The sequence below is a fragment of the Antedon mediterranea genome, chromosome 4 (assembly GCF_964355755.1).
Source record: "Antedon mediterranea chromosome 4, ecAntMedi1.1, whole genome shotgun sequence".
Lineage (NCBI taxonomy): Eukaryota > Metazoa > Echinodermata > Crinoidea > Comatulida > Antedonidae > Antedon > Antedon mediterranea.
This window is the reverse complement of record NC_092673.1, coordinates 25,870,155-25,894,442: the sequence shown is the minus strand read 5'-3', so window position 1 is coordinate 25,894,442 and position 24,288 is coordinate 25,870,155. Positions and strand designations below refer to the sequence as shown.

The 24,288-nt window shown below is 34.7% G+C and overlaps 4 protein-coding genes across 5 annotated transcripts in view; 1 reads left to right on the top strand and 3 right to left on the bottom strand.

Moving 5' to 3' along the window:
* Positions 1–2,967: 2,967 nt before the first annotated feature.
* LOC140046154 (mitotic checkpoint protein BUB3-like) lies at positions 2,968–8,046 on the bottom strand. The gene is made up of 7 exons (XM_072090701.1): positions 7,967–8,046; positions 7,252–7,456; positions 6,874–6,943; positions 6,024–6,175; positions 5,117–5,380; positions 4,318–4,490; positions 2,968–3,717 (listed from the first exon to the last, which is right to left on the bottom strand). The coding sequence occupies exons 2-7, from the start codon at positions 7,447–7,449 to the stop codon at positions 3,594–3,596; spliced, it is 981 nt and encodes a 326-aa protein (XP_071946802.1). The 5' UTR covers positions 7,450–7,456; positions 7,967–8,046; the 3' UTR covers positions 2,968–3,593.
* A 127-nt stretch (positions 8,047–8,173) lies between these two features.
* LOC140047047 (major vault protein-like) lies at positions 8,174–20,173 on the top strand. The gene is made up of 23 exons (XM_072091844.1): positions 8,174–8,310; positions 8,658–8,791; positions 9,660–9,723; positions 9,855–9,915; positions 10,396–10,559; positions 10,645–10,736; positions 11,188–11,419; positions 11,862–12,003; positions 12,154–12,255; positions 13,918–14,026; positions 14,194–14,349; positions 14,490–14,574; positions 14,797–14,853; positions 14,978–15,074; positions 15,555–15,634; positions 15,871–15,930; positions 16,312–16,390; positions 16,549–16,691; positions 17,044–17,144; positions 17,518–17,698; positions 18,037–18,228; positions 18,622–18,702; positions 19,044–20,173. Exons 1-23 carry the CDS (start codon positions 8,224–8,226, stop codon positions 19,146–19,148), a joined length of 2,604 nt encoding a protein of 867 aa, XP_071947945.1. The 5' UTR covers positions 8,174–8,223; the 3' UTR covers positions 19,149–20,173.
* Positions 20,174–20,269: 96 nt separating this feature from the next.
* Positions 20,270–21,821, bottom strand: LOC140047049 (oxaloacetate tautomerase FAHD1, mitochondrial-like). The gene is made up of 3 exons (XM_072091845.1): positions 21,641–21,821; positions 21,226–21,322; positions 20,270–21,060 (listed from the first exon to the last, which is right to left on the bottom strand). Exons 1-3 carry the CDS (start codon positions 21,700–21,702, stop codon positions 20,578–20,580), a joined length of 642 nt encoding a protein of 213 aa, XP_071947946.1. The 5' UTR covers positions 21,703–21,821; the 3' UTR covers positions 20,270–20,577.
* A 283-nt stretch (positions 21,822–22,104) lies between these two features.
* The window catches only part of LOC140046153 (oxaloacetate tautomerase FAHD1, mitochondrial-like), a 122,219-nt gene continuing 120,035 nt past the window's right edge, over positions 22,105–24,288 (bottom strand). For both annotated transcript variants that reach the window (XM_072090699.1, XM_072090700.1), the window contains 2 exons: positions 23,514–23,610; positions 22,105–23,350 (listed from right to left, as the gene is read on the bottom strand). In XM_072090699.1, coding sequence (XP_071946800.1) covers positions 22,868–23,350; positions 23,514–23,610 — 580 coding nt within the window. In that variant the 3' untranslated portion in view covers positions 22,105–22,867. The remainder of the gene's footprint in view (positions 23,351–23,513; positions 23,611–24,288) is intronic.

Genomic DNA, 24,288 nt, shown 5'->3' with positions numbered 1-24,288 from the left:
AAAAATCCATGTACTATGTACAGGGAAATTTCCGAAAAATTGCCTTTTTTCGACCCTTTTATTTGTTGACATAAATGGTTACTATTGCATAATAAACATGCGCAGAGTCGAATAATGGGTTCTGCGCATGTCAATTGTGCTATCATAACCACTTTTGACATAAATGGTTACTATAGCATAATAAACATGCGCAGAGTCGAATAATGGGTTCTGCGCATGTTAATTGTGCTATAGTAACCCGTTTTATCGAAAAATAAAAAAGGTCGAAAATTGGCCATTTTTATAAGAAATTCCTGTACTATAGTACATGGAAATTTCCGAAAAATGGCCGATTTTCGACCCTTTTATTTTTTGACATAAATGGTTACTATTGCATAATAAACATGCGCAGACTCGAATAATGGGTTCTGCGCATGTCAATTGTGCTACCATAACCACTTTTGACATAAATGGTTACTATCGCATAATAAACATGCGCAGACTCGAATAATGGGTTCTGCACACGTTAATTGTGCTATAGTAACCCGTTTTATCGAAAATTGGCCATTTTTAGAAAAAAATCCCTGTTCTATAGTACAGGGAAATTTCCGAAAAATGGCCGATTTTCGACCCTTTTATTTGTTGACATAAATGGTTACTATTGCATAATAAACATGCGCAGAGTCGAATAATGGGTTCTGCGCATGTCAATTGTGCTATCATAACCACTTTTGACATAAAAGGTTACTATCGCATAATAAACATACGTAGAGTCGAATAATGGGTTCTGCGCATGTTAATTGTGCTATAGTAATCAGTTTTATCGAAAAATAAAAAGGTCGAAAATTGGCAATTTTTTTAAAAAATTCCTGTACTATAATACAGGAAAATTTCCGAAAAATGGCCGATTTTCGACCCTTTTATTTTTGGACATAAATGGTTACTATTGCATAATAAACATGCGCAGAGTCGAATAATGGGTTCTGAGCATGCCAATTGTGCTATCATAACCACTTTTGACATAAATGGTTACTATTGCATAATAAACATGCGCAGAGCCGAATAATGGGTTCTGCGCATGTTAATTGTGCTATCATAACCACTTTTGACATAAATGGTTACTATCGCATAATAAACATACGTAGAGTCGAGTAATGCGTTCTGCGCATGTTAATTGTGCTATAGTAACCCGTTTTATCGAAAAATAAAAAGGTCGAAAATTGGCCATTTTTTGAAAAAATTCCTGTACTATAATACAGGAAAATTTCCGAAAAATGGCCAATTTTCGACCCTTTTATTTTTGGACATAAATGGTTACTATTGCATAATAAACATGCGCAGAGTCGAATAATGGGTTCTGAGCATGCCAATTGTGCTATCATAACCACTTTTGACATAAATGGTTACTATCGCATAATAAACATGCGCAGAGTCGAATAATGGGTTCTGCGCATGTTAATTGTGCTATAGTAACCCGTTTTATCGAAAAATAAAAAGGTAGAAAATTTGCAATTTTTAGAAAAATCCCTGTACTATAGTACAGGGATATTTCCGAAAAATGGCCGATTTTCGACCCTTTTATTTTTTGACATAAATGGTTACTATTGCATAATAAACATGCGCAGAGTCGAATAATGGGTTCTGCGCATGTCAATTGTGCTATCATAACCACTTTTGACATAAATGGTTACTATAGCATAATAAACATGCGCAGAGTCGAAATGTGGGTTCTGCGCATGTCAATTGTGCTATAGTAATCAGTTTGATCGAAAAATAAAAAGGTCGAAAATTGGCCATTTTTATAAAAAATTCCTGTACTATAGTACAGGGAAATTTCCGAAAAATGGCCGATTTTCGACCCTTTTATTTTTTGACATAAATGTTTACTATGGCATAATAAACATGCGCAGACTCGAATAATGGGTTCTGCGCATGTCAATTGTGCTACCATAACCACTTTTGACATAAATGGTTACTATCGCATAATAAACATGCGCAGAGTCGAATAATGGGTTCTGCACATGTTAATTGTGCTATAGTAACCCGTTTTATCGAAAATTGGCCATTTTTAGAAAAAATCCCTGTACTATAATAGTACAGGGAAATTTCCGAAAAATGGCCGATTTTCGACCCTTTTATTTGTTGACATAAATGGTTACTATTGCATAATAAACATGCGCAGAGTCGAATAATGGGTTCTGCGCATGTCAATTGTGCTATCATAACCACTTTTGACATAAAAGGTTACTATCGCATAATAAACATGCGCAGAGTCGAGTAATGCGTTCTGCGCATGTTAATTGTACTATAGTAAACCGTTTTATCGAAAAATAAAAAGGTCGAAAATTTGCCATTTTTAGAAAAAATCCCTGTACTATAGTACAGGGAAATTTTTGAAAAATGGCCGATTTTCGACCCTTTTATTTTTTGACATAAATGGTTACTATTGCATAATAAACATGCGCAGACTCGAATAATGGGTTCTGCGCATGTCAATTGTGCTATCATAACCACTTTTGACATAAATGGTTACTATCGCATAATAAACATGCGCAGAGTCGAATAATGAGTTCTGTTCATGTTAATTGTGCTATAGTAACCTGTTTTATCGAAAAATAAAAAGGTAGAAAATTGGCCATTTTCCGAAAAATGGCCGATTTTTGACCCTTTTATTTTTTGACATAAATGGTTACTATCGCATAATAAACATGCGCAGAATCGAATAATGGGTTCTGCGCATGTCAATTGTGCTATCATAACCACTTTTGACATTAATGCTCAAAATATTAACTTTTTAAATTCAATTATTATGCAATAATATTGCCTTATAGGCACATATATTGTGTTGTCTTATAGAGCCATAGTACCTAGTTATGTCAACAAATAAATGGGTCGAAATTTTGCCATTTCTGAAACAATCCATTTACTATACTACAGGGATTTTTATAAATAAATGGTTTTGTAGAGACAAGTGATGTTAAAAAGCCAGTACTGATGTTCTTGTTTTATTAGACCAATATTGTATAAAAAATGTGGAAGATATTTACAATTTGAGATTGTGAGTTTAGATTATCATTGTGAAAAGGCAACAGTACACTAGCTATAATATTGACATTTAAAACAACATTAATTATTTTCCAGTCATAGATAGAGATATTTACAATTTAAAGAAGACATGAATCTTGAACTTTGTCTACACTATCAAATTAGTTTGACAAAAGAAGTGTGACATGCACAAATATGGTAAGTAATATGCCCAAATATGGTAGTGATATGACATCATCATGTACATATATGGGCACATCACATTTTTTGTCACATAAAGTTTGATAGTGTAGACAGAACTTTACAGCTTCCACAATATTAGATTATCATTGTGAAGTACCATAGCTACATTGACATAAAGCTTGGTTGGTAAAAGCAATGCAAGCGTGTTGACCAATGACAAGCAACAGTTCAAATAATTCATCGCTATCGGTTGGTAACTTACGTTGCGTTACGTCCTTGCATTGGGTCTCTAGTGGGTACCAAGCATTACCAACGTTAACTATTGTTCAGTACTGTGTCCGTCTGTCATTTCTGAAACGCTTTGGTTGTAATTTCTTGCAATTACCTTAAATTTTTGGTTTGGTTTCTTGGTCGGTAACTTTTCTGATGAAAATGGCATCATCAGGATGATCAATGTCACCATTTTCGTACATGTATGATGAAGCGATTGCTAATATACTACCATCATGACTAAAAGAGAAAATCATTAAAATAATTAGTAACATTATACCCCAGAGTGGGCTTATACTCGAGAATAAAATCTGGATCTGGAACTTTATGCGACAAAAAAATGTGATGTGCCCATATATGGACATTATACCCCAGAGTGGGCTCATACTCGAGAATAAAATCTGGATCTGGAACTTTATGTGACAAAAAAATGTGATGTGCCCATATATGGACATGATGATGCCATATCACTACAATATTTGGGCATATCACTAATATCACTATTTAATTCTTTAAATTGGAAATTAGTGAAAAGATTCATCTGGATCTTTATATATTATTGATAAATGCAAATTTTCCTTTGATATGATCTCACATGTTTGAATTAAAATCTTAAACTTACTTTTTACTTTCGCTGTTTACAATTATATTCAAACATATTGGATCATAAAAAAAGAAAATTTGCATTTGTCAATAATTAGAAATTATTGGGCATTATTATGTGCATTAGACAGAATTAGTACATTTGTGGAATCCTAGGCCGGAAGGACACATTCACTGGGTTTAGGGTAAGGCAAGTATATACCCTAGAAGGGGCTTATATACTATATCGTTCATTACCTGAAAGCTAAATATGATATACTGGTAGGGTATCTATGAAACTGACATAGCCGCTTCTTGTTAAATCCATCCCAGATGTTTACGAATCCATCAGAGCCTCCACTTGCAAATGTATTATGCCCACTATGAAAGGCAATGGCATTCACAGGGTAGATCTCTTCTTTACCTTCATTCTAAAAAAAAGAGAAATAAAAATAATTTCATCATTAAATTATTATTATAAAGCTTGGTTCCCACTAGAACGCAACAACGTATTTACGCAAAGTGTTATATTGTGTAATCGAGTGGGAACCGACGACGCAATATTGCTGCAGACATCGGTACTACAGGTACTCGCGCAACAACGCAAGGCAAAAGAACACTGGAAAACAAAGTACAGCACGTACTTAAAGTATGCGAGGTGAACCATGTCAAAGGCTACAGCATTCCAACGTTGACGTGCAATAAGCAGGTTTGATTTCACGCAGGCGGGGGCAAACACAATTATTGGAAGGGCATTTGCTTATATTGCATCGCTAGTGGGAACCACGCTTAAGAATGGAGCTGTAAATTGGTGGTTAACTTGCTTGCCTTCCAATCCAAAGGTGTAGGTTTCAATCCTGACCTAGTGCCATGGTTGTAACTCGCAACTCTTTCAACTCACTCCCTAGGCCTCAAATGAGATTTAGTTTATAAGCATAATCAATTATAAAATAGTTTATCTATCCTACAATTGGTGAGTTACTCGCTGTTGGATGCGTAAAAAAATACATAAGCAATTGACATATAAAATACTTAATGATTAAATTAAAATAATAACCTTTAATCTGTGACATTTAAATGCATATTTCCTTTTCTGTATCTCGGGGCTTGCGTCAAGGTATTCTACGGCAACTCTGCCCTCTATACTACTCAAAACGTAGCCTTGTTTATTTGGGAAGGAGCGAATACAGCGCGTCTGGTACTTTAAACTTGATTCTCGTCTCTGCTGTACATAGCCCATGTTTCGGAGATCCCACACCAGGACCTTCCTACCTGCTGTTCCAACAATTAATCTTTCTCCACAAACTGCCATTGTGTATACCTGGAAAATAAATCATGCTATGTATTGAGATACAACCACACAAGCTCATAGGCAGTAACCAATGCATATTATTAACAAAGATTTTTAATTTAATAATAGAAAGCTATGGCAACTGTAAAAGGTGTGACGGAAAAATAATGTCAGATCTGGTGACCTGAGGACCATAACAGGAATAATTGGAAGACCAGAAATGATGTGGATTTGCTACAAAAGGTTAAAGCTAATCAGTACTGAATAGAATAGTTATACAGAAATGTATGCAAGTTAAAAAGGATTAGAGTCTGTCAGAAGATGCTGGAGTGAGTGATGATATCCTCCGACTATACAAGACACCACAATACAATAGTTTAGAGACCAACAGCTCGGCACAAAGATCATTTTGTTAAGCTTGGTTCCCACTAGCGACCCAACGCAATCTACTCGTAACGTAAGAAAATGCCCTTCCAATCATTGTGTATGCCCCCGTCTGCGTGAAATCAAACCTACGATGTTTGCAGCACTATTGCGTCGTTGGTTCCTACGTGTGATTACGCAATACAGCACTTTGCGTAGATACCTCGCTGCGTTGCGTTCTAGTAGGAACCACGCTTTAGCCTGATGATAGTTTACTCACAGGCATGGTCTAAGGACATTAATACCGTACCTTATCAGGCTGTGAGAAGGAACCTGCATTGCATGGTGTCCTAGGGTCCCATAGCTTCACTGTCTGATCCCAACTACCAGTGATTATTACATTCACATCTGGACAATACTCAACACATTTAATAGCTCCTTCATGATTGCCAACAGTAATTTCTATAAAAAAAGGAAAAATATATGGGTTGTTTAATATAGTTTAATGTAGTATGTAAAGTCAGGCCATTTCTTTTGAGTGTGATCACTCACCTAACACCTAACTGCCCTTGAGGAGTGCGATTTACAGTGCTTAAATTTGGTAAACTTCTACACACCAAAATACAAACAGCACACCTACTAGTACAGCATACCTGAATGTATAGAGGAGTGCAATTTGTAGCACACCTATAATTATAATAGGTACTGTCTAAATGTGTGTCACGTTCAACCATGCATGTAGTTTATATTTTCTTATCGGCATGACTATAGGTCAAATTAAAAGTTTCTATCAGTAGAAACTGAACGGAATTAAGGAGCATGGTCGGCCTTGCCAATAGAAAACCTTGCTGATAATAAACATGGCTTTAGACGCAAAGCTGATCTTGTTGTCAATAAGAAACAATTTCATACATGAACATACATCAAATATTAATTTATGGTGACTGTGGCAGAAAAATGTAAAATTACCATTAGCCTTATTTGTTCTAATAAAATTTAAGAAGAAGAAATTACCACAGTATTTGTGCGGTAAGAGCAAGAAGGGTTGGGGAGAAAATTACTTATTAGGAGGGGAAGGAGTCAGAACCCAATCTAATTTATTCTGCAAGTTTTTGTTATGTTTATAAAAGGGCTAGAAAATGTTTTCAACATCCAGATACCTGAGCTTGTATTGACATCAAACACCTTCAACTGCTTGTCTAAACCACCACTGTATGTGTGTGTACCATCCTAAAAAACAAGAGATAATAATAGCAACATTTAATACTTAATTATCAACACTAGCGGTTCACTTGCTAATGTGGACAAACATCATTTAAATCATGATGACCTCTCTACGACTTAATCTGATTGAATTTTTAAAATCAATATACTGTAATATTGATTGTAATAGATTGTGTAATGTGATAAACACATCTGAAAGTATCCTTGCCATTTAATTGGGTAATTACAAATAATGAATGTTTTTATTGAATGTTTCATTAGTTGAAAGATTTTTCCATTTTCACTACTAGGCATAATGTTTGCACTGAACTTACATAAAAACAGCAATCTAAAACAGCTTGAGAATGGCTATATTTTGTACGAAGGAGGTTTGACTGAACATCATATAGTCGGACACTCTCATCCCAAGAAGATACTAAAAGGAACTGTGATGACTTTGGGCTGAACTTAGCAGCAGAAATACCATCATCTGGACATTGGTTTAGCTTGAACTCATTTGATGTTTCCGTCATGGTAATTCTGAAATAAAAGAACATTCATTAATATGAAAAAACAAACAAAAATGACATGTAAGTTAGTAATAGTAGTCGTTTTGATTTGAATAACTGTATCATCAATCAAAACAAAGAAAAGGGAAAGAAAAGGGGAAAAAAACAGCCTTCTTCTTCATATTTGATAGCTGCAGAATAATTTATTTGGTATTTTATCTTATTTATTAAATTTGTTCCTTAATTGTTTCTATTTAGGACGGCGTTTTGAATAAAAATTATGCCTAGGCCATAGTAAAATATTTTAAAAGTATCTCATTGAAAAAAAGCTTAGCTAGGCCAGAACTACATAGGCCTGGCCTACACCGGCACATGATGATAGCGAACTGCGTGCGAACGTGTGTAGAAGGCCAGAGCCAGGCTACGGTGAGACTTGATATGAAAGCGGTCATTAGCTGGCTTTCTGATTATAATTTAGGCTTGTTTCGATAAATTAAAAAAGTATTATTCTCAAATACATCTCTACCGATTATAAACTTACTCTAATACTTTGTTTACAGCTTATATTTGATATTTTTTTATAAGAATTATAGATTTCAAAAACACAAACGAAAACAACAGCAATTTCCGAATTTTGTCGCCACCAACGGTAAAGTTAAGAGAACCGTTGCCAGCTATACGCACGGCTGTGGTTTTATGACATACACAGCCGCTGTGCGTATATCCAGTTAAATTTATAAACAAAAACACAGGAAACAAAATAAGAAGTACACATAACTGCAACAAAATCAACGTAAAATGCAGAGATTTGGAGGCGATTCAATCAGCATAAACGGGCAGATGATAGGAATAGGCCCTACAGAGTTTGTGCACGTTCTTGATTTGGTATGATAATGATAGAATTCGGGCATAGGCCTACATACAGTTTGTTGGACCAGTTTTATGTTTTTGTACGCCCACCTCTCCTGATCCTCTATTCCTAAAACAAACAACATTCAACAGAACAACTATAATGGGAAGTAAGAAAGTGGCTTCCTTCTGTATGAGGTGCTACTACCTCATCCTAGACTATTCACATAAATTCATTGTCTTTATTGAATTATAATGAGCTGCAATATCAATCATTATAAATGTTCTTCTTATATCATTATTTTAATTTATAAATCTGGTCCGACCAAAACAATTCACTGGGTCGATTGACATTTCACTAATCTGTTTTTGTTCTTTTTCAGTCAACCAACATTACTCATCTTGAGACGGGTCCTCAACGTCTTGTTCTGCAATCAAATGAGAAACTATTAGCTGGACCGCTGTCTTGTATAATATTACCACCAGCTGGTTATTGCACTGTTAAAAACCCAGTCAAGTAAGAAAATAAGAACAATTTCTGCATACTCTTGTACGGGGAGTGACTATTACAGCACGTCAACTTTGCATGTAATTTACTATTTTCTATGTACGTTATCAATATGGTCCATGTACCTGTTACCTGTGCCGATACGATAACCAACAAGTATAACTTAGAAGACTTTAAATTGCATGCAGTTACCGATAGTGTCATACTCTTGTGTGTAAAGTAGGAACACCATGGATAAATCTAAGATGAGATGATGAGAAATCACCCTCACCCTATAAGGTTTCACCCTCACCCTATAAGGTTTCACCCTCACCCTACTATAAGGTTTCACCCTCACCCTATAAGGTTTCACCCTCACCCTATAAGGTTTCACCCTCACCCTATATGGTTTCACCCTCACCCTATAAGGTTTCACCCTCACCCTATAAGGTTTCACCCTCACCCTATAAGGTTTCACCCTCACCCTATAAGGTTTCACCCTCACCCTATATGGTTTCACCCTCACCCTATAAGGTTTCACCCTCACCCTATAAGGTTTCACCCTCACCCTATATGGTTTCACCCTCACCCTATATGGTTTCACCCTCACCCTATAAGGTTTCACCCTCACCCTACAAGGTTTCACCCTCACCCTACAAGGTTTCACCCTCACCCTATAAGGTTTCACCCTCACCCTATAAGGTTTCACCCTCACCCTATAAGGTTTCACCCTCACCCTATAAGGTTTCACCCTCACCCTATAAGGTTTCACCCTCACCTTCCATCTAGTATAAGGTTTCACCCACCCCGACCTCATTCGTAAATCACATGGACTGAACCAGTATTAGTATTTTTTAATTAACAATTTTTAACTTGTTACATAATTTTGTTTTTTTAGAAAATTGGAAGAAGGTAAACAATGCGAGGTAGAACATGGCCATTTTGATGTTCGATTTCACCAGGTAAATGATATAAACAATATCATGATCTCTAAGTGAGTGTGTCAGTTATTGTGTCTGGTTTACTGTATGTTGTATCAAAGCAGAGAAAATTCATTTAAATTTCATATAAAACAGTCTTTCTTTAATTTTAGGCACCATTTCCTCTGTATCCAGGCGAGATTCTTGTCAACGCTGAAGAATATATCTCTAAAGGTAAATTATGACATTGCAAACTAAATTTGTTATTTTTTTACTCTACATTAGCCTGTATGTATTCAGGTTATTAAATTAGTAAAGCGAAATATGGAAATGAAGCAAGCATAAAATAATTTCAATACACAGATTAATAGGTTTCACCTGCTCCAATGTAATAATTATTATTTATTCTGTCATTATATTGAATGACGCTTTCACTCAGTGCTAAATCATTGATTGAAGTGGTTCAGTAGAGAACATTTACAATATAATAACAATAATTCAAAGACAACTAACCAAGTAATTTACAAAACTGTAGTACACACACATTTATAGATAGATATACATTTAGGTAAATATCTACAAAAACATACATTATATATAACAAATTGAAGGAATTCAAGGTAAAAGATACTTAATACTTAATCAGTAATATTTTGGATTGAATTTTTAAAAGTTGAAAGTGTCATAGATTTATAGATTTTTGTGTCTTTTCAGGTGGTTCATATTCAAAAGCTGTGCGCCCTTTACCAGTTGTTAAATCAAATCATGCCATTAGACTTCAAGTTCTTCTGGATCACCAGGATGGCGATGTTCAGCGTACCGCTGGTGATTGCTTTCAGCTTATTGGTCCGTTGACATATTACCCAAATCCTAATGTAGTAAGTTTTTAAAAAGTTCAATAGTTTACAAAAACAGGTGTTTTTAAGCAATGTAGACGTATTTATTTTCAAACCTTTTTTCCAGGAAATTTTGGGGATTATTAAGCCATTTATCGTGAAGGAAGGACATGCACTAAAAATGAGAGCTGTACAAGATTTTACCGATGACAATGGAAAGTTAGTATACATTAATGTTTGGCTTGATTTTCCCTTTTTAAACTTCTGCAGTAACTGGTTTAATATGGGTTTGAATATTTTTTATTACAGAATGGTCTGCCTACAAAGTTCTTTTTATCTTTTTTCCTACCTTGTTCTTTCATAATAAAAGTAAATATTCTCTGCAGTATGTATAACCATGGAGAAATAAGTTAACTAACTTATTTCTCCATGGTATAACCAGTAGCTTATAACACATTGTGATAATTCTAAAGCTCTATCTATACTATCAAACTAGTTTGACAAAAAAAGTGTTGTGCCAATATATAGAAATGATGTCATATCACTACCATATTTGGGCACATCACACACTTTTTGTTTGATAGTGTAGACCGAGCTTTAGGTGCTAAATATGGTGAATATCTGTCAGTTAAATTGAGCAATTTTATTGTGCCTCTCTTTTTAAACACAGGAATCGTGTAACAGATGAGATGTGGTTAGTTAGAACACCAGGAGCATACCTTCCTGGTGTCTATGAGGAGTATTTGGAAGAAGTCAAAGCGTACATTCTAAACGACAACCTTGGCTTACACATGGTTGCTGAGCAGACCTGCGTTGATGGACTTGGCCGTGAAAGAAAGTCGGGCCAAACATGGTTGATCACAAAAAACGATATTGAGGCATATATTCCAGAGATTGGAGAGGTACTGCAAATACATTTAAAAAAAACTATGAAACACTTACATCTTTGAGGAATGGTTATCTGCATAGAACTAGCATATTTTCTGGCTGTTAAAACCATTATCTAAAAACAAAATAAAAAACACTTGGGTCAATTTTTTGAGCTAAAGAAAAACAATTTTCAGTTTACTGTTTTAAAAAGTGAAATGTTAATGCAAACAGTGACATGTTCGCTATGTTACTTTTATGTTATGTATACTGTTATGTTTCCTCCAAAAACATGAAAAATTAAGATTAATAAAATCAGACTTTAAATAGGCCATTTTGCAGTTTTAATAAAGTTATTCACTTCTATAAAAACAAAAACAAAAAAACTGTAATTCTTTGACTTGCTTTAAATTACATTTTTTTTTCAGGTAAATCATTTTTTTTCTGATCCAGTTTCAAATCATTGTATGTTTACAGGTTGTGGCAGACATTGTAACAAAGAAAGTTTTAGCTAAAGGTGAATATTGTGTTATTCACGATCCAGTGAATTCGACAGGAAGGCCGAGACTTGGACAAAAAGAACTTCGCAAGGGTGTTACAAGCTTCTTCCTCAATCCAAGTAAGGTTTTTTATTTATTTTAATCAAGAAATACATAATTAAATGTACTAAAAAATGTACCAATTCCTAAAATTGTTTATCTGAAAGATTTGACCATGTAAAGATGGTTGAAATTGTTTTAACCTTCCATCTGGTATTCTCTTAATTTAGATGAACGAATTCCAGAGGGTATTCAAAAAGAGTTTGTACTCTCAGAAGATGAGGCGATAGTTTTGCTGGCAATTGAAGATTTCATTGATGATGCAGTTCACGGTATGACTAACTAGTTTGACAAAAAATGTGTGATCACTTCATTTTTTGTCACATAAAATTTGATAGTTCAGACAGAGCTTTAGTGTTAAACTTATTCAATCCCTGCAAAGCTATACATTTGATAGTGTAGACAGAGCTTTAGTGTTAAACTTATTCAATCCCTGCAAAGCTATACATTTGATAGTGTAGACAGAGCTATAGTGTTAAACTTATTCAATCCCTGCAAAGCTATACATTTGATAGTGTAGACAGAGCTTTAGTGTTAAACTTATTCAATCCCTGCAAAGCTATACATTTGATAGTGTAGACAGAGCTTTAGTGTTAAACTTATTCAATCCCTGCAAAGCTATACATTTGATAGTGTAGACAGAGCTTTAGTGTTAAACTTATTCAATCCCTGCAAAGCTATACATTTGATAGTGTAGACAGAGCTTTAGTGTTAAACTTATTCAATCCCTGCAAAGCTATACATTTGATAGTGTAGACAGAGCTTTAGTGTTAAATCTATTCAATCCCTGCAAAGCTATACATTTGATAGTGTAGACAGAGCTTTAGTGTTAAACTTATTCAATCCCTGCAAAGCTATACATTTGATAGTGTAGACAGAGCTTTAGTGTTAAATTTATTCAATCCCTGCAAAGCTATACATTTGATAGTGTAGACAGAGCTATAGTGTTAAACTTATTCAATCCCTGCAAAGCTATACATTTGATAGTGTAGACAGAGCTTTAGTGTTAAACTTATTCAATCCCTGCAAAGCTATACATTTGATAGTGTAGACAGAGCTTTAGTGTTAAACTTATTCAATCCCTGCAAAGCTATACATTTGATAGTGTAGACAGAGCTTTAGTGTTAAACTTATTCAAACCCTGCAAAGCTATACATTTGATAGTGTAGACAGAGCTTTAGTGTTAAACTTATTCAATCCCTGCAAAGCTATACATTTGATAGTGTAGACAGAGCTTTAGTGTTAAATCTATTCAATCCCTGCAAAGCTATACATTTGATAGTGTAGACAGAGCTTTAGTGTTAAACTTATTCAATCCCTGCAAAGCTATACATTTGATAGTGTAGACAGAGCTTTAGTGTTAAACTTATTCAATCCCTGCAAAGCTATACATTTGATAGTGTAGACAGAGCTTTAGTGTTAAACTTATTCAAACCCTGCAACGCTATACATTTGATAGTGTAGACAGAGCTTTAGTGTTAAACTTATTCAATCCCTGCAAAGCTATACATTTGATAGTGTAGACAGAGCTTTAGTGTTAAACTTATTCAATCCCTGCAAAGCTATACATTTGATAGTGTAGACAGAGCTTTAGTGTTAAACTTATTCAATCCCTGCAAAGCTATACATTTGATAGTGTAGACAGAGCTTTAGTGTTAAACTTATTCAATCCCTGCAAAGCTATACATTTGATAGTGTAGACAGAGCTTTAGTGTTAAACTTATTCAATCCCTGCAAAGCTATACATTTGATAGTGTAGACAGAGCTTCAGTGTTAAACTTTTTCAATCCCTGCAAAGCTATACATTTGATAGTGTAGACAGAGCTTTAGTGTTAAATCTATTCAATCCCTGCAAACCTGTTGTATGTACTGTATCTGTATGCTTGGTCCAGAGGCATGACATATGCGACCTATGTATTGTTCTCTATATGCAGGTAAACCATCAAGGAAGGCTGGGGACAGATGGATGATCAAAGGGCCTGCATCATACATACCACCCATTCAGGTGCATGTGATGGAACAAGACGACCGTGGCTTTGTAAGGTTAGTTTGCCATTCAATAGTACTGTAAGCAGAGTTTTGATTGGTTGGTTAAGAAAGCTAATGCTCTATTTCATGCCTATGGCCTAGATTCTTTTTTCAGTGTTTTGTTTTTTGTTTTATATTATTGATATTAATTTTAAACAGTGTTTGTTTATTTTACCTTTCAGGAAAGCCATATCTCTTGCAGAAAATGAAGGAATCTACATTCGACATTTACAAACGGGAAAGATTCGAGCGGTCATGGGTCCTCAATCGTATCTTCTCGAGGAATATGAAGAGCTGTGGGAAAAAAAGTTATTACCACTAGTTGAAGAAATACTAAAGTGAGCTCTTTCTGGAAGATATAAATTATTTATATTTAGTTTACAAATCTCAGTACTCTTCCTTAAAAGTATGCAGTTCATAGGTAGTAAAAAGTATGTATATCCGTTTCTTGTGTTAAAATGAAAGTGTTCCATTTCAGAAATGGGGGTGGATGTGGCGCTGATGACATTCGCAAAATGGCTTATTTTGAAGCATCGATCGATCCACAATATGTTAGTAAAAAGGTAAGTATTTTTACGTTGTTGAATTGATGAGCCATTTTAATTCATGTTTTTGTTATGACTTTTGTGGCGTACTTTTAAATAGGGGATTACCTATAGCTTGAGAGGCTGTGGTAGTCTGTGTGTACAACTATTGGGAAGAGAGTAGATAATTTCAATCCATTGTAAACAAAATAAATAAACTCAGATTTAATTTTTCTTTACAATAATCTTTTGTTTTTCTAGGGAAGAGATAAAACTAGAGTCGTTACATATCGTTGCCCAGGAAACACAGCTGTTCAGGTATTGTTAGAATAGAAATTTTCTGAAATACATAGAGTGGTACTGATTTTTATTATTTTACCGTTACAATATTATTTTATTAAATTGGAAGCAATATTGTATTAAATTTACCATACCATTTTAGGTTTACAAATACAAAGAGAAGACTGGCAGAGTTGTGTTTGGTCCTGATATGGCAATCCTAGGCCCACATGAAGACTTTAATATTCTTAGCCTTAGTGGTAAAGTAACAACTCATTGTTTACTACTGTATTCAAGAATACCTACCTGTATAGCTTTAATATGGATATAGCATAATGATACAGTAGCCTGACCGCAACATTTCTTTTCGTACATCAGTTGGGAACCCCTCATAAAACGTCACAAAATAAACATGAATTTTCATTATATTCATATCCATAAGGTGTGACATAAAGAACTGACCCAACTACAATTTACTAATGTAAACACTTTCTGTTGAGCCGTGTGTGTAGTAGAATGGATTGACTAGACTTTGAATGTGGATGTATGGAGTTTGATTTCTTTGTACTTTATAGTGAGAGATTATTTAGAGGGTCAGGTTAAGATTTAGTAAGTAGTTCGGCTATCTTCCATTGTTTTCTAGCTGAACTATATCTGATGTACAGGTCTTAATTAATCTTAATTCCTAACTTAACTTCACGCTTAACTTAATTAAGATTAAAGTATTTATTATCTTACAGCTGGCAAGCCAAAACGAGAAAATGCACTTCAAACAATTTGCCTAATGCTCGGTCCAGACTACATCACAGATATCATTGAGGTAAATTTCTGTTAATTGCCACAAAATAGCGAGCTCAGTGTTTTGGGATGATATGCAAAGGGAGATGTTAATTTACTATGATGGTATAGAATACACACATGCATCATAGTCAGGTACCGTCTCATTTGTGTACCATCCCTGTCTTGATGGCCTAACGACCAATAAAAGTCTTGGTTAAGAAATATCACAGAGACTGATTACAGAACAAAACAATTTTTTTTAAACAAATCTTTCAGGTAGAAACTTCCGACCATGCAAGACTGCGAATCAAGATTGCCTGCAATAATCATTTTGAGGTATAAATTGGTTGCTTTTTATTACAGTAGAACGCCTCCTTTCCTACAGTATTATGGGGAACACTAATTAAGGGCTAACCCCTATAACAGGTAAACCCTTATTAAGATGTAACCCGTATTAAGGGGAAGACATTATTAAGGAGGAAGACATTATTAAGTGGAAGCCATTATTAAGGGGGAAGCCATTATTAAGTGGAAGCCATTATTAAGGGGGAAGCCATTATTAAGGGGGAAGCCATTATTAAGTGGAAGCCATTATTAAAGGGTTATAACTACTATTAAGTAAAAAGTTCTACAGTTCTACTGTATTTAAAATAATGAATTATTTTCAGAATTCTAAGAATATATCTTTACTGTCCATTAACTATTAACACTTTACAGGTGAAAAAAGGTGACAAAAAGTCAGAGCAGGCTATCTTTTCTGTTCCAGATTTTATAGGATTTGCTTGTCGTGAGATTGGTAAGTCTTTTATAAGTGAATCAAGTAATTGATAATGGTGAGTGTGGGTGGCTATTTTAAGCTTTCATACTTAAGCACAATCACATCTGAACAACTGTTATCACTAGAGCTTAAAAAAATGACTAAACTTACCAGACTTGTTATCAATTCACTCTTAGGAGGCAGAATTCGAGGTGCAGTATCCCGCATTCGTTTCGATGAATTCCACAAGTTTTCAGTGAAGATAATACGGGCTGCTGTGTTTGGTGTGGATGACAATGGAAAGGTGTTAGATAGACTCTATTTTGAGGCCAATCAACTGGTAAAACATAACATTTTATATATAAAATTATAATTCCCACCCATGCTTTTCTGAGGAATCAAAATAATGCTTTTAAAATGGTTTCGTATCTTTTAATACTACTGTATCTAGGATTATTTCTTTAATGTTTTTGTGATGCACATGACCTTTATGACCTTTCTATGACCCCTGTCCATTATTGCGAAGACATACTGTACATATATTGCCCCTTGTTAGGTTTTCAGGAAAGGTTCTATGTATATTTTGAAGGTATTTTTATTTTGAAGTGGTTTAGTTGTTGTTTCTTTGTAGCCTTAAATATAAAGATAGTGCGATATATTAATTTGTTAGTAATGATTGTTTTACCTGAAAGGTGATCACCAATGTTGACGTACAAAGTATTGAGCCTGTTGACAAGCATATGAGAGATAGTCTGATGAAATCTGTTCAAATGGCAATTGAAATAGCAACAAGGTGAGTATGGCAGTTCCATTAATACGTTAATAAGTTATGACATTGAAATACATTGTGACGGCGAATGCTAGTTCCTATCTTGGTTAAAGCGGGTGAATACGCTGATAAACTATCAGGTCTGTGAGAGATTAAAATAAGTGGGTATACAAGCTGTGTTGGAGTGACTTCTCTACCTCATTCTGGTTAAGGCCCTGATTATTGTTAGGACCTATGAGACAGGCTCCACATTTAAAACACATTTTACTAGAAAACTTAGATACAGTACCGAGGACTAGTTGGCCACATATGAACTATTTTACAAGATTATTTCAATAAAACTAAGTTTTTGAATATGAAAGATTTCAAGACTATTAATTATAAGTCTTTATGAAAGATCTGTTGAGGCATCAGCAGAGCACGAGGCAAGCAGAATGGAGCAGAAGGCTAAAGGTGAATTAGAACGTCAGAAACTATCCAATGAGAAAGAAGCAGAGAAGGCAAGATGTCAGCTATATTCTCTACAAGCAGTGACAGCTGCTATTGAGTCAAGTGGTCAGGCTAAGGCAGAAGCATCGGTAAACATTTTGTTTGTAGTTGACTTTAGTTGATTAGGGCTTGGTCGGGGGCTTGGTTGGCATTTATTTACCTATTTGGCTGGAATTTACAAGATCCAGGGGTAGCTGTGATGGGCCTGGTTATTTTGGCAAGTTATGATAAAAGTGATTATGCTTGATAATTGAAGAGAAAATTGTAGCACCAGTTCATCAAACAATGTTGATTATCAGGGGTGGATTTTTATGAACTTTGACGCATGAGGGAAGGATATGAGGGCGGACTGGTTTCTTTAATCCTATCTGATACATTGACGGGTGAAAAATAAATAATAAAAACAAATATGAAAAATTATCTTTAGGCCCAGTCAGAAAAGCTTCGTATTGAGTGCCAGAGTGAGATAGTAGCCGCCCAGCTGAAGGCGCAGGCCGATGAGATTCTACACGCATCAGATTTGGATACTACAACTATACTTCGTGACTTGGAACTCGCCACTGTTCGAGATCAAAATAATCTTGAAACCAATAAAGCTCAACGTCTTACATCAATTGAGGCAAGTTTAACCCTTTTTAGAATACAGTACTCGCTTTCTCATTCAATTATTTTTATCAGTTTGTTTTTTTAACAGACTATTGGGCTTTTATAATTTATTTCTTCATAATTCATTACTAACTTACTTAGCTCAGGACATATCCAAACTTATATGACTAGATTCCTCTATAACTTCCTATCTGCCATTGTGACAGCCAGTTCATCTCTCTGCATACCAGAACCCGCCTCTAGTACATAAATGTATGTGAGTGCTGGTCATCCTTTTTTTGCAAGCACATGTTTTGGCTGCCACAGCAATGATTTCTTCTTTATTGCGAAGAAAGTTTCCAGCAAATTTTAGTCTTCTTCAATTCATACCGAGCCTAAAACTAAGAATGATTGTTTTAAAAAATAGGTATCCAAGTTTAAGAAGATTGTTAATACTCTAGGAGCAGATACAATATCAGGTATAGCAGTTGCAGGTCCAGAAATGCAGGTAAGGAGGATAGGGTACATACATTCATATAGACTGCATCCATCTGTGACTGTTCCAACCATTACAATTACCATGACAAGTGGAGCTGTAGCTTGGTGGTTAACGTGTTTGCCTTCCAATCCCAAGGTCCATGGTTCAATCCTGACCATGCCAGGGTTGTAATTCACGACTCTTTCAATTCCACTCCCTAAGCCTTAAATGAGACTTAGTTTATGAGCATCACAATTATAAAATAGTTTATTCATCCAGTAATTGGTGAGTCTGTGCTTGCTGTTGAATGCGTATGAAATTGAAAAAAACAACAACCAAGAATGCTAATCTGTTTATTTCTCTTTCACCAGGTTAAGTTGCTGAAAGCACTTGGACTTGAGACCACTTTTATCACCGATGGCAACAATCCCATCAACCTTTTAAATACGGCTCATGGTCTTATTGGTACCAAGTGAAATATACGCCAAGTAAATACATTGAAATGGAAACTTGTTTGAATTTAACCAAAATTTTATCCCATGATTTAGGAATTGCGGCCTACAGTAGTTTACAAAAAGAATTATATATAATGTTATATTCTATTTTATGTCGGAGAATAAAATGTTTATTCATATATTATTTAACCTCAAGCTCTCTCTACACTATCAAACTTTATGTGACCAAAAAATGTGATGTACCCATCTATGAACATGTCATATTACTACACTTTTTTTTGTCGTCAACCTAGTTTGATAGTGTAGACAGAGCATTAGTAGTAAGAGTAGTCTATTTATTTTTGTATTGTTAACTGTATTTTGCAATAGAAGTAACCATTTTGTAAAAGATATATACATGCAGTATGCAGAAAAAAAATCAGAAAACTCACCGTGTAAAGAAATAACAGCATTCACAGATGTGTCACCTAGAAACTAATCTTAAAACCCATCTGAAAAAATAAGAAATTGTTTAAAAAAAAATACAATTTTTAAAAAAAAGCATATACAGCATAGTAAATAACAGGAACAGGCACCATAACATTTCTTAAAATGCACAATAAAATAAAAAATAAAAAAAAACATTATGTCATAAAAAATGTTAATACAGCACTATTTTAAGATGTTAGATTTATTAACATGAGTATTGTAGTGTTTCAAACTTTGCAAAAAGGTTAATGGTTCTCAAAGATAATAGCATGGCATGCTTATTGTTAAACAAGAGGTAATGAAGCATAGAGAATATGTTATGCAATATTGAGTTTATATTTTTTTTAATGTAATATTTAGTTTTTTTATTATTTTTTCTAATTGATAATAGTGGTATTTTAGGCTTACCTAAAGATTAATATTTTATATATGTATGTGTATTCAGTTGTTTATTGTGAAAAAAAAAATAATATAGGTATGCTATAATTATGAACCAATGTATACATATACCTACATTGTCTATACAAAGAAAGATCAGGTCACATGAAACGTGTTTACAAACTAAATTGTGAATTTAATTCTTTTATTGACCACAGTTCAAGAAAAAAAAACAGTGTATAATCTAAACTATTGTGAATACACTTTCTGTGTTTCCTACATATCAATACAATATTATGCATGATAATTAAATAATAAAATGTAGATTTATTTGCAAAACATAATTGACTGTTTTTAATAGCATCCATAACAACATATTTTCTACAATCATCAAACACATACTGTATTATTTATTCTGCAGGTACTTTAATTATTTTAGGAATTGTTGCAGCTGGAAACTGCACAAAAACAATCTGTTATTTGGCTAATAATACCCAATCAAATGTTTTACAATCGGTTTCACTATTGGATATGTCCAGAGGTTCCTAGAATTTGCTCAATACCCGCCAACAAATTCTATTAAAACCATATTTATAATCGGAAGTTAGGCGACTGTAAAAGAAATTTCCATGACTTGGTCTAGACCAGCCACAATGACATCTCCAGACTTTACTGGTCCAACTCCAGAGGGGGTCCCAGTTAATATAACATCGCCAGGTTCAAGGGTCATCGAGCGACTAATATAACTAATAAGTGTTGGAATTTTAAAAATCATATCGCTTGTGTTTCCGTCTTGACGCATATTTCCGTTAACAGACAACCATAATCTTACATTATCAACATCTTTTACACGATCTTTTTCGACAAATTTACTAATGGGACAAGACGTGTCAAATGCCTTTGCTAGTGTCCACGGGTGACCTTTCTTCTTAGCAGCATCTTGAAGGTTTCTAGCGGTCATGTCAAGACCCAGAGCATACCCACCAACATAGTTCATTGCTGATGCTTCTGGGATGTTGGAACCTTTGGTTCCAATGACAATTCCAAGCTCAACTTCATGGTGAAGATCTGTACAACCAGGAGGCATCTAGAAGCATTAAAAAGAATTATTCGTAGATGTTGCAATGCTGAATAAATTATCTATTATTACCTATTTTAGAAAATAAAATCTAATAAATAGAGGGGTATAGACTGTAGACTATAGACTGCGTTTTCACTAAAAACAACCAAATGTATATAAACACAAAATTACCTTAATTGAGTTTCCCTCTGATAAATATGCTGTAGTCGGCTTTAAAAACAACAGTGGCTCTGTTGGAACTTTGTTCCCCAATTCCACAGCATGTTCTCTAAATAAAAGTAAAAATATGTAAAAAAACAATTTTGTGCAATGTTGGATACAAAATCATCTAGGGGACCTACGCTATTAATTTATTAACTCTCTGCAAAAAACAATATGGTAATAAAGTATGTAAATGACAGTCTAGTCTAGGCCCTTGCATACTTTTAGTAGTAGCCTAGTTAGTCTCTACCATGTCGAAGCAGGCTACTCGGAGGCTTCTCCATAGGATTGTTTACTAGCAGTCAGGCCTACCACTAGGCCTAGCTAGGCCTAGCTAGGCAGACCTAGCCTACCTGATAACTATCTAAAAGGCCACTAAACTTACGCATAATTTCTACCAACACACACAATCTTCTTTCCCAATTCTACAAATTTCGACAGACTCATTTTTGCATCAATATGTCTACTACAAACAAGAAGTTTAGATCATATGACGATACCGGGTGGTTTTAGAAACATCTTGTACAGGCCCACACACTTGATCGACGATCCGATATCCAGGGTAACGTTTTGTCACGCATGACTGAATATATGTGGTATGCTCTTCCGGTGTGTCGCATGAATTCGGGGATTTCCCCTACTGGATTTCCCCTACTTACAACTTTCACAACTTATTATCATTATTGTTTCAGTAATGTCATTAAATTATGGGATATTTGTCTACTCATGGAGGAAAATATATAATTTTAGATCAATTATTGTTTCCTCAATGGTCACCTGTGAAAAACACAACAAATTGGCCAAACGTGGTTTTAAAAAAAGTCATGGAAATGAAGTTCGTAGGCGTACAGTAGTTTATTGTGGAGGCATAATTATATAAAGATAAATGAAGCATAAGCCAGTTAAATTTCCAATGCAATTGTGATGACTTTCCATAATTGTAACAACTGCAATACGTGCACATGGAAAACCAGCAATACTTAGGTTCACCGCCGGTAGTGTGTGTTATGGCATATCTGAATACAGGTGGGCGTACAAACATGGCATTATAATAAACTATAATATAAAAATAATTTAAAATAATAAATCATGAAGGAAGTATTTTAGAAACTCAATAGTTTAATATGGCATCTGCAACACTTTGCTTTCTACAAAGAAAACATAATAATTATACCCACACGTAGGCCTAAATAAGATGGGAACGCCGGTAAGTGGCCGGTCATATTTAAGTAAACAAGTATACACTTTGCGAAGATTTGGCCTAATCCCAGATTGCTGCAGTAATCTCTTATTGCAGTGGATAATATTTAACAAATATGCTCAGCAACTTACAATAGGTAGATCAGATTATTTTGTTTTAAAGGCCTATAATAGTTTTGCATGTAAATTAGCACATTTTACATTTACTGTGGGTTGGCGATCAGACCTAGAACTCGCCACTGTTCGAGATCAAAATACTCTTGAAACCAATAAAGCTCAGAGTCTTATATCAATTGAGGCAAGTTTAACACTTTTATTGGTTACGTCCAGAGGTTCCTAGAATTTGCTCAATACCCACCAACAAATTCCAACAGATAGACTATTAAAACCTTATTTATACAGTAATCGGAAATTAGGCGACTGTAAAAGACATTTCCAGGAGTTGGTCTAGACCAGCCACAATGACATCGCCAGACTTTACTGGTCCAAATCCAGAGGGGGTCCCAGTTAATATAACATCGCCAGGTTCAAGGGTCATCGAACGACTAATATAACTAATAAGTGTTGGAATTTTAAAAATCATATCGCTTGTGTTTCCGTCTTGACGCATATTTCCATTAACGGACAACCATAATCTTACATTATCAACATCTTTTACACAATCTTTTTCGACAAATTTACTAATGGGACAAGACGTGTCAAATGACTTTGCTAGCGTCCACGAATGACCATTCTTCTTAGCAGCATCATGAAGGTTTCTAGCAGTCATGTCAAGACCCAGAACATACCCACAAACATAGTTCATTGCTGATGCTTCTGGGATGTTGGAACCTTTGGTTCCGATGACAATTCCAAGCTCAACTTCATGGTGAAGGTCTGTACAACCAGGAGGCATCTAGAAGCATTAACAAGAATTATTCGTAGATGTTGCAATGCTGAATTAATTATCTATTATTACCTATATTAGAAAATAATATCAAATGAATAGAGGGGTGTGACAGTGTCCCAAATAAGGGCTTCTATAGACTGTATTTTCACTAAAAACAACACAAAATTACCTTAATTAAGCTTCCCTCTTGTAAGTATGCCGTAGTCGGCTTTAAAAATAACAGTGGTTCTGTTGGAACTTCGTTCCCCAATTCCACGGCATGATCTCTAAAAATTTGTAAAAAGACAGTTTAGTGAAATTTTGGGTACAACATTTTCTAGGGCATTATTATTGGTTGACGGCAACTCTCAGGAAAAAACCATATGGCATTAAAATATTATAAATGACAGTTTAGTCTAGGCCTAGGCTCTTGTACACTTCTAGTAGTAGCCTAGTTAGTCTCTACCATGTTGAAGCAATATTAGACATTTCTTTAATAACAAGAACAATTGGTATAGTCGACGCATGGGGTTTTAAATAAAGATGCTTCATTACACTTAAAATGCGTGTCTTTCTTTTCAGTATCGATCATCAAATTTTATTTCACTGCTGCTCAACTAAGACTTCCATAATTATATTGGACTGTTGCTGGTAAATCAAGTAATTATAAAGTGTTAGTAGAAAAGGTTGGGGAAATAAAATTAATATAACTGTCAATCTTTGAGGCTCCATTAAAAACTCTGCCTTCTAATTTGCATGTTAAAACGTTCTGTCTCACTCTTGAGTAGGCTCAGCACACAAAATTAATTTTGTCGATATAAAATGAATTTTTTCGACACAAAATGAACTTTGTCGACACTGAATGAATTTTGTCGACACAAAATTAATTTTGTTGACACAAAATGAATTTTGTTGACACAAAATGAATTTTTTTGACACAGAATGAATTCTGTCTACACAGAATG

Excerpts from the sequence above, each read along its gene's own strand:
- LOC140047047 (XM_072091844.1), top strand. The coding sequence starts at position 8,224 with ATGCAGAGATTTGGAGGCGATTCAATCAGCATAAACGGGCAGATGATA. Across the intron at positions 15,635-15,870 it reads ACATCACAGATATCATTGAG|GTAGAAACTTCCGACCATGC; the intron begins GTAAATTTCTGT and ends CAAATCTTTCAG. Across the intron at positions 16,391-16,548 it reads ATTTGCTTGTCGTGAGATTG|GAGGCAGAATTCGAGGTGCA; the intron begins GTAAGTCTTTTA and ends ATTCACTCTTAG.
- LOC140047049 (XM_072091845.1), bottom strand. The coding sequence starts at position 21,702 with ATGAGTCTGTCGAAATTTGTAGAATTGGGAAAGAAGATTGTGTGTGTT. Across the intron at positions 21,323-21,640 it reads TGTGTTGGTAGAAATTATGC|AGAACATGCTGTGGAATTGG; the intron begins GTAAGTTTAGTG and ends ACTTTTATTTAG. Across the intron at positions 21,061-21,225 it reads CAGAGGGAAACTCAATTAAG|ATGCCTCCTGGTTGTACAGA; the intron begins GTAATTTTGTGT and ends TAATGCTTCTAG.
- LOC140046154 (XM_072090701.1), bottom strand. The coding sequence starts at position 7,449 with ATGACGGAAACATCAAATGAGTTCAAGCTAAACCAATGTCCAGATGAT. Across the intron at positions 6,944-7,251 it reads TTTTAGATTGCTGTTTTTAT|GATGGTACACACACATACAG; the intron begins GTAAGTTCAGTG and ends CTTGTTTTTTAG. Across the intron at positions 6,176-6,873 it reads TGATGTCAATACAAGCTCAG|AAATTACTGTTGGCAATCAT; the intron begins GTATCTGGATGT and ends CTTTTTTTATAG.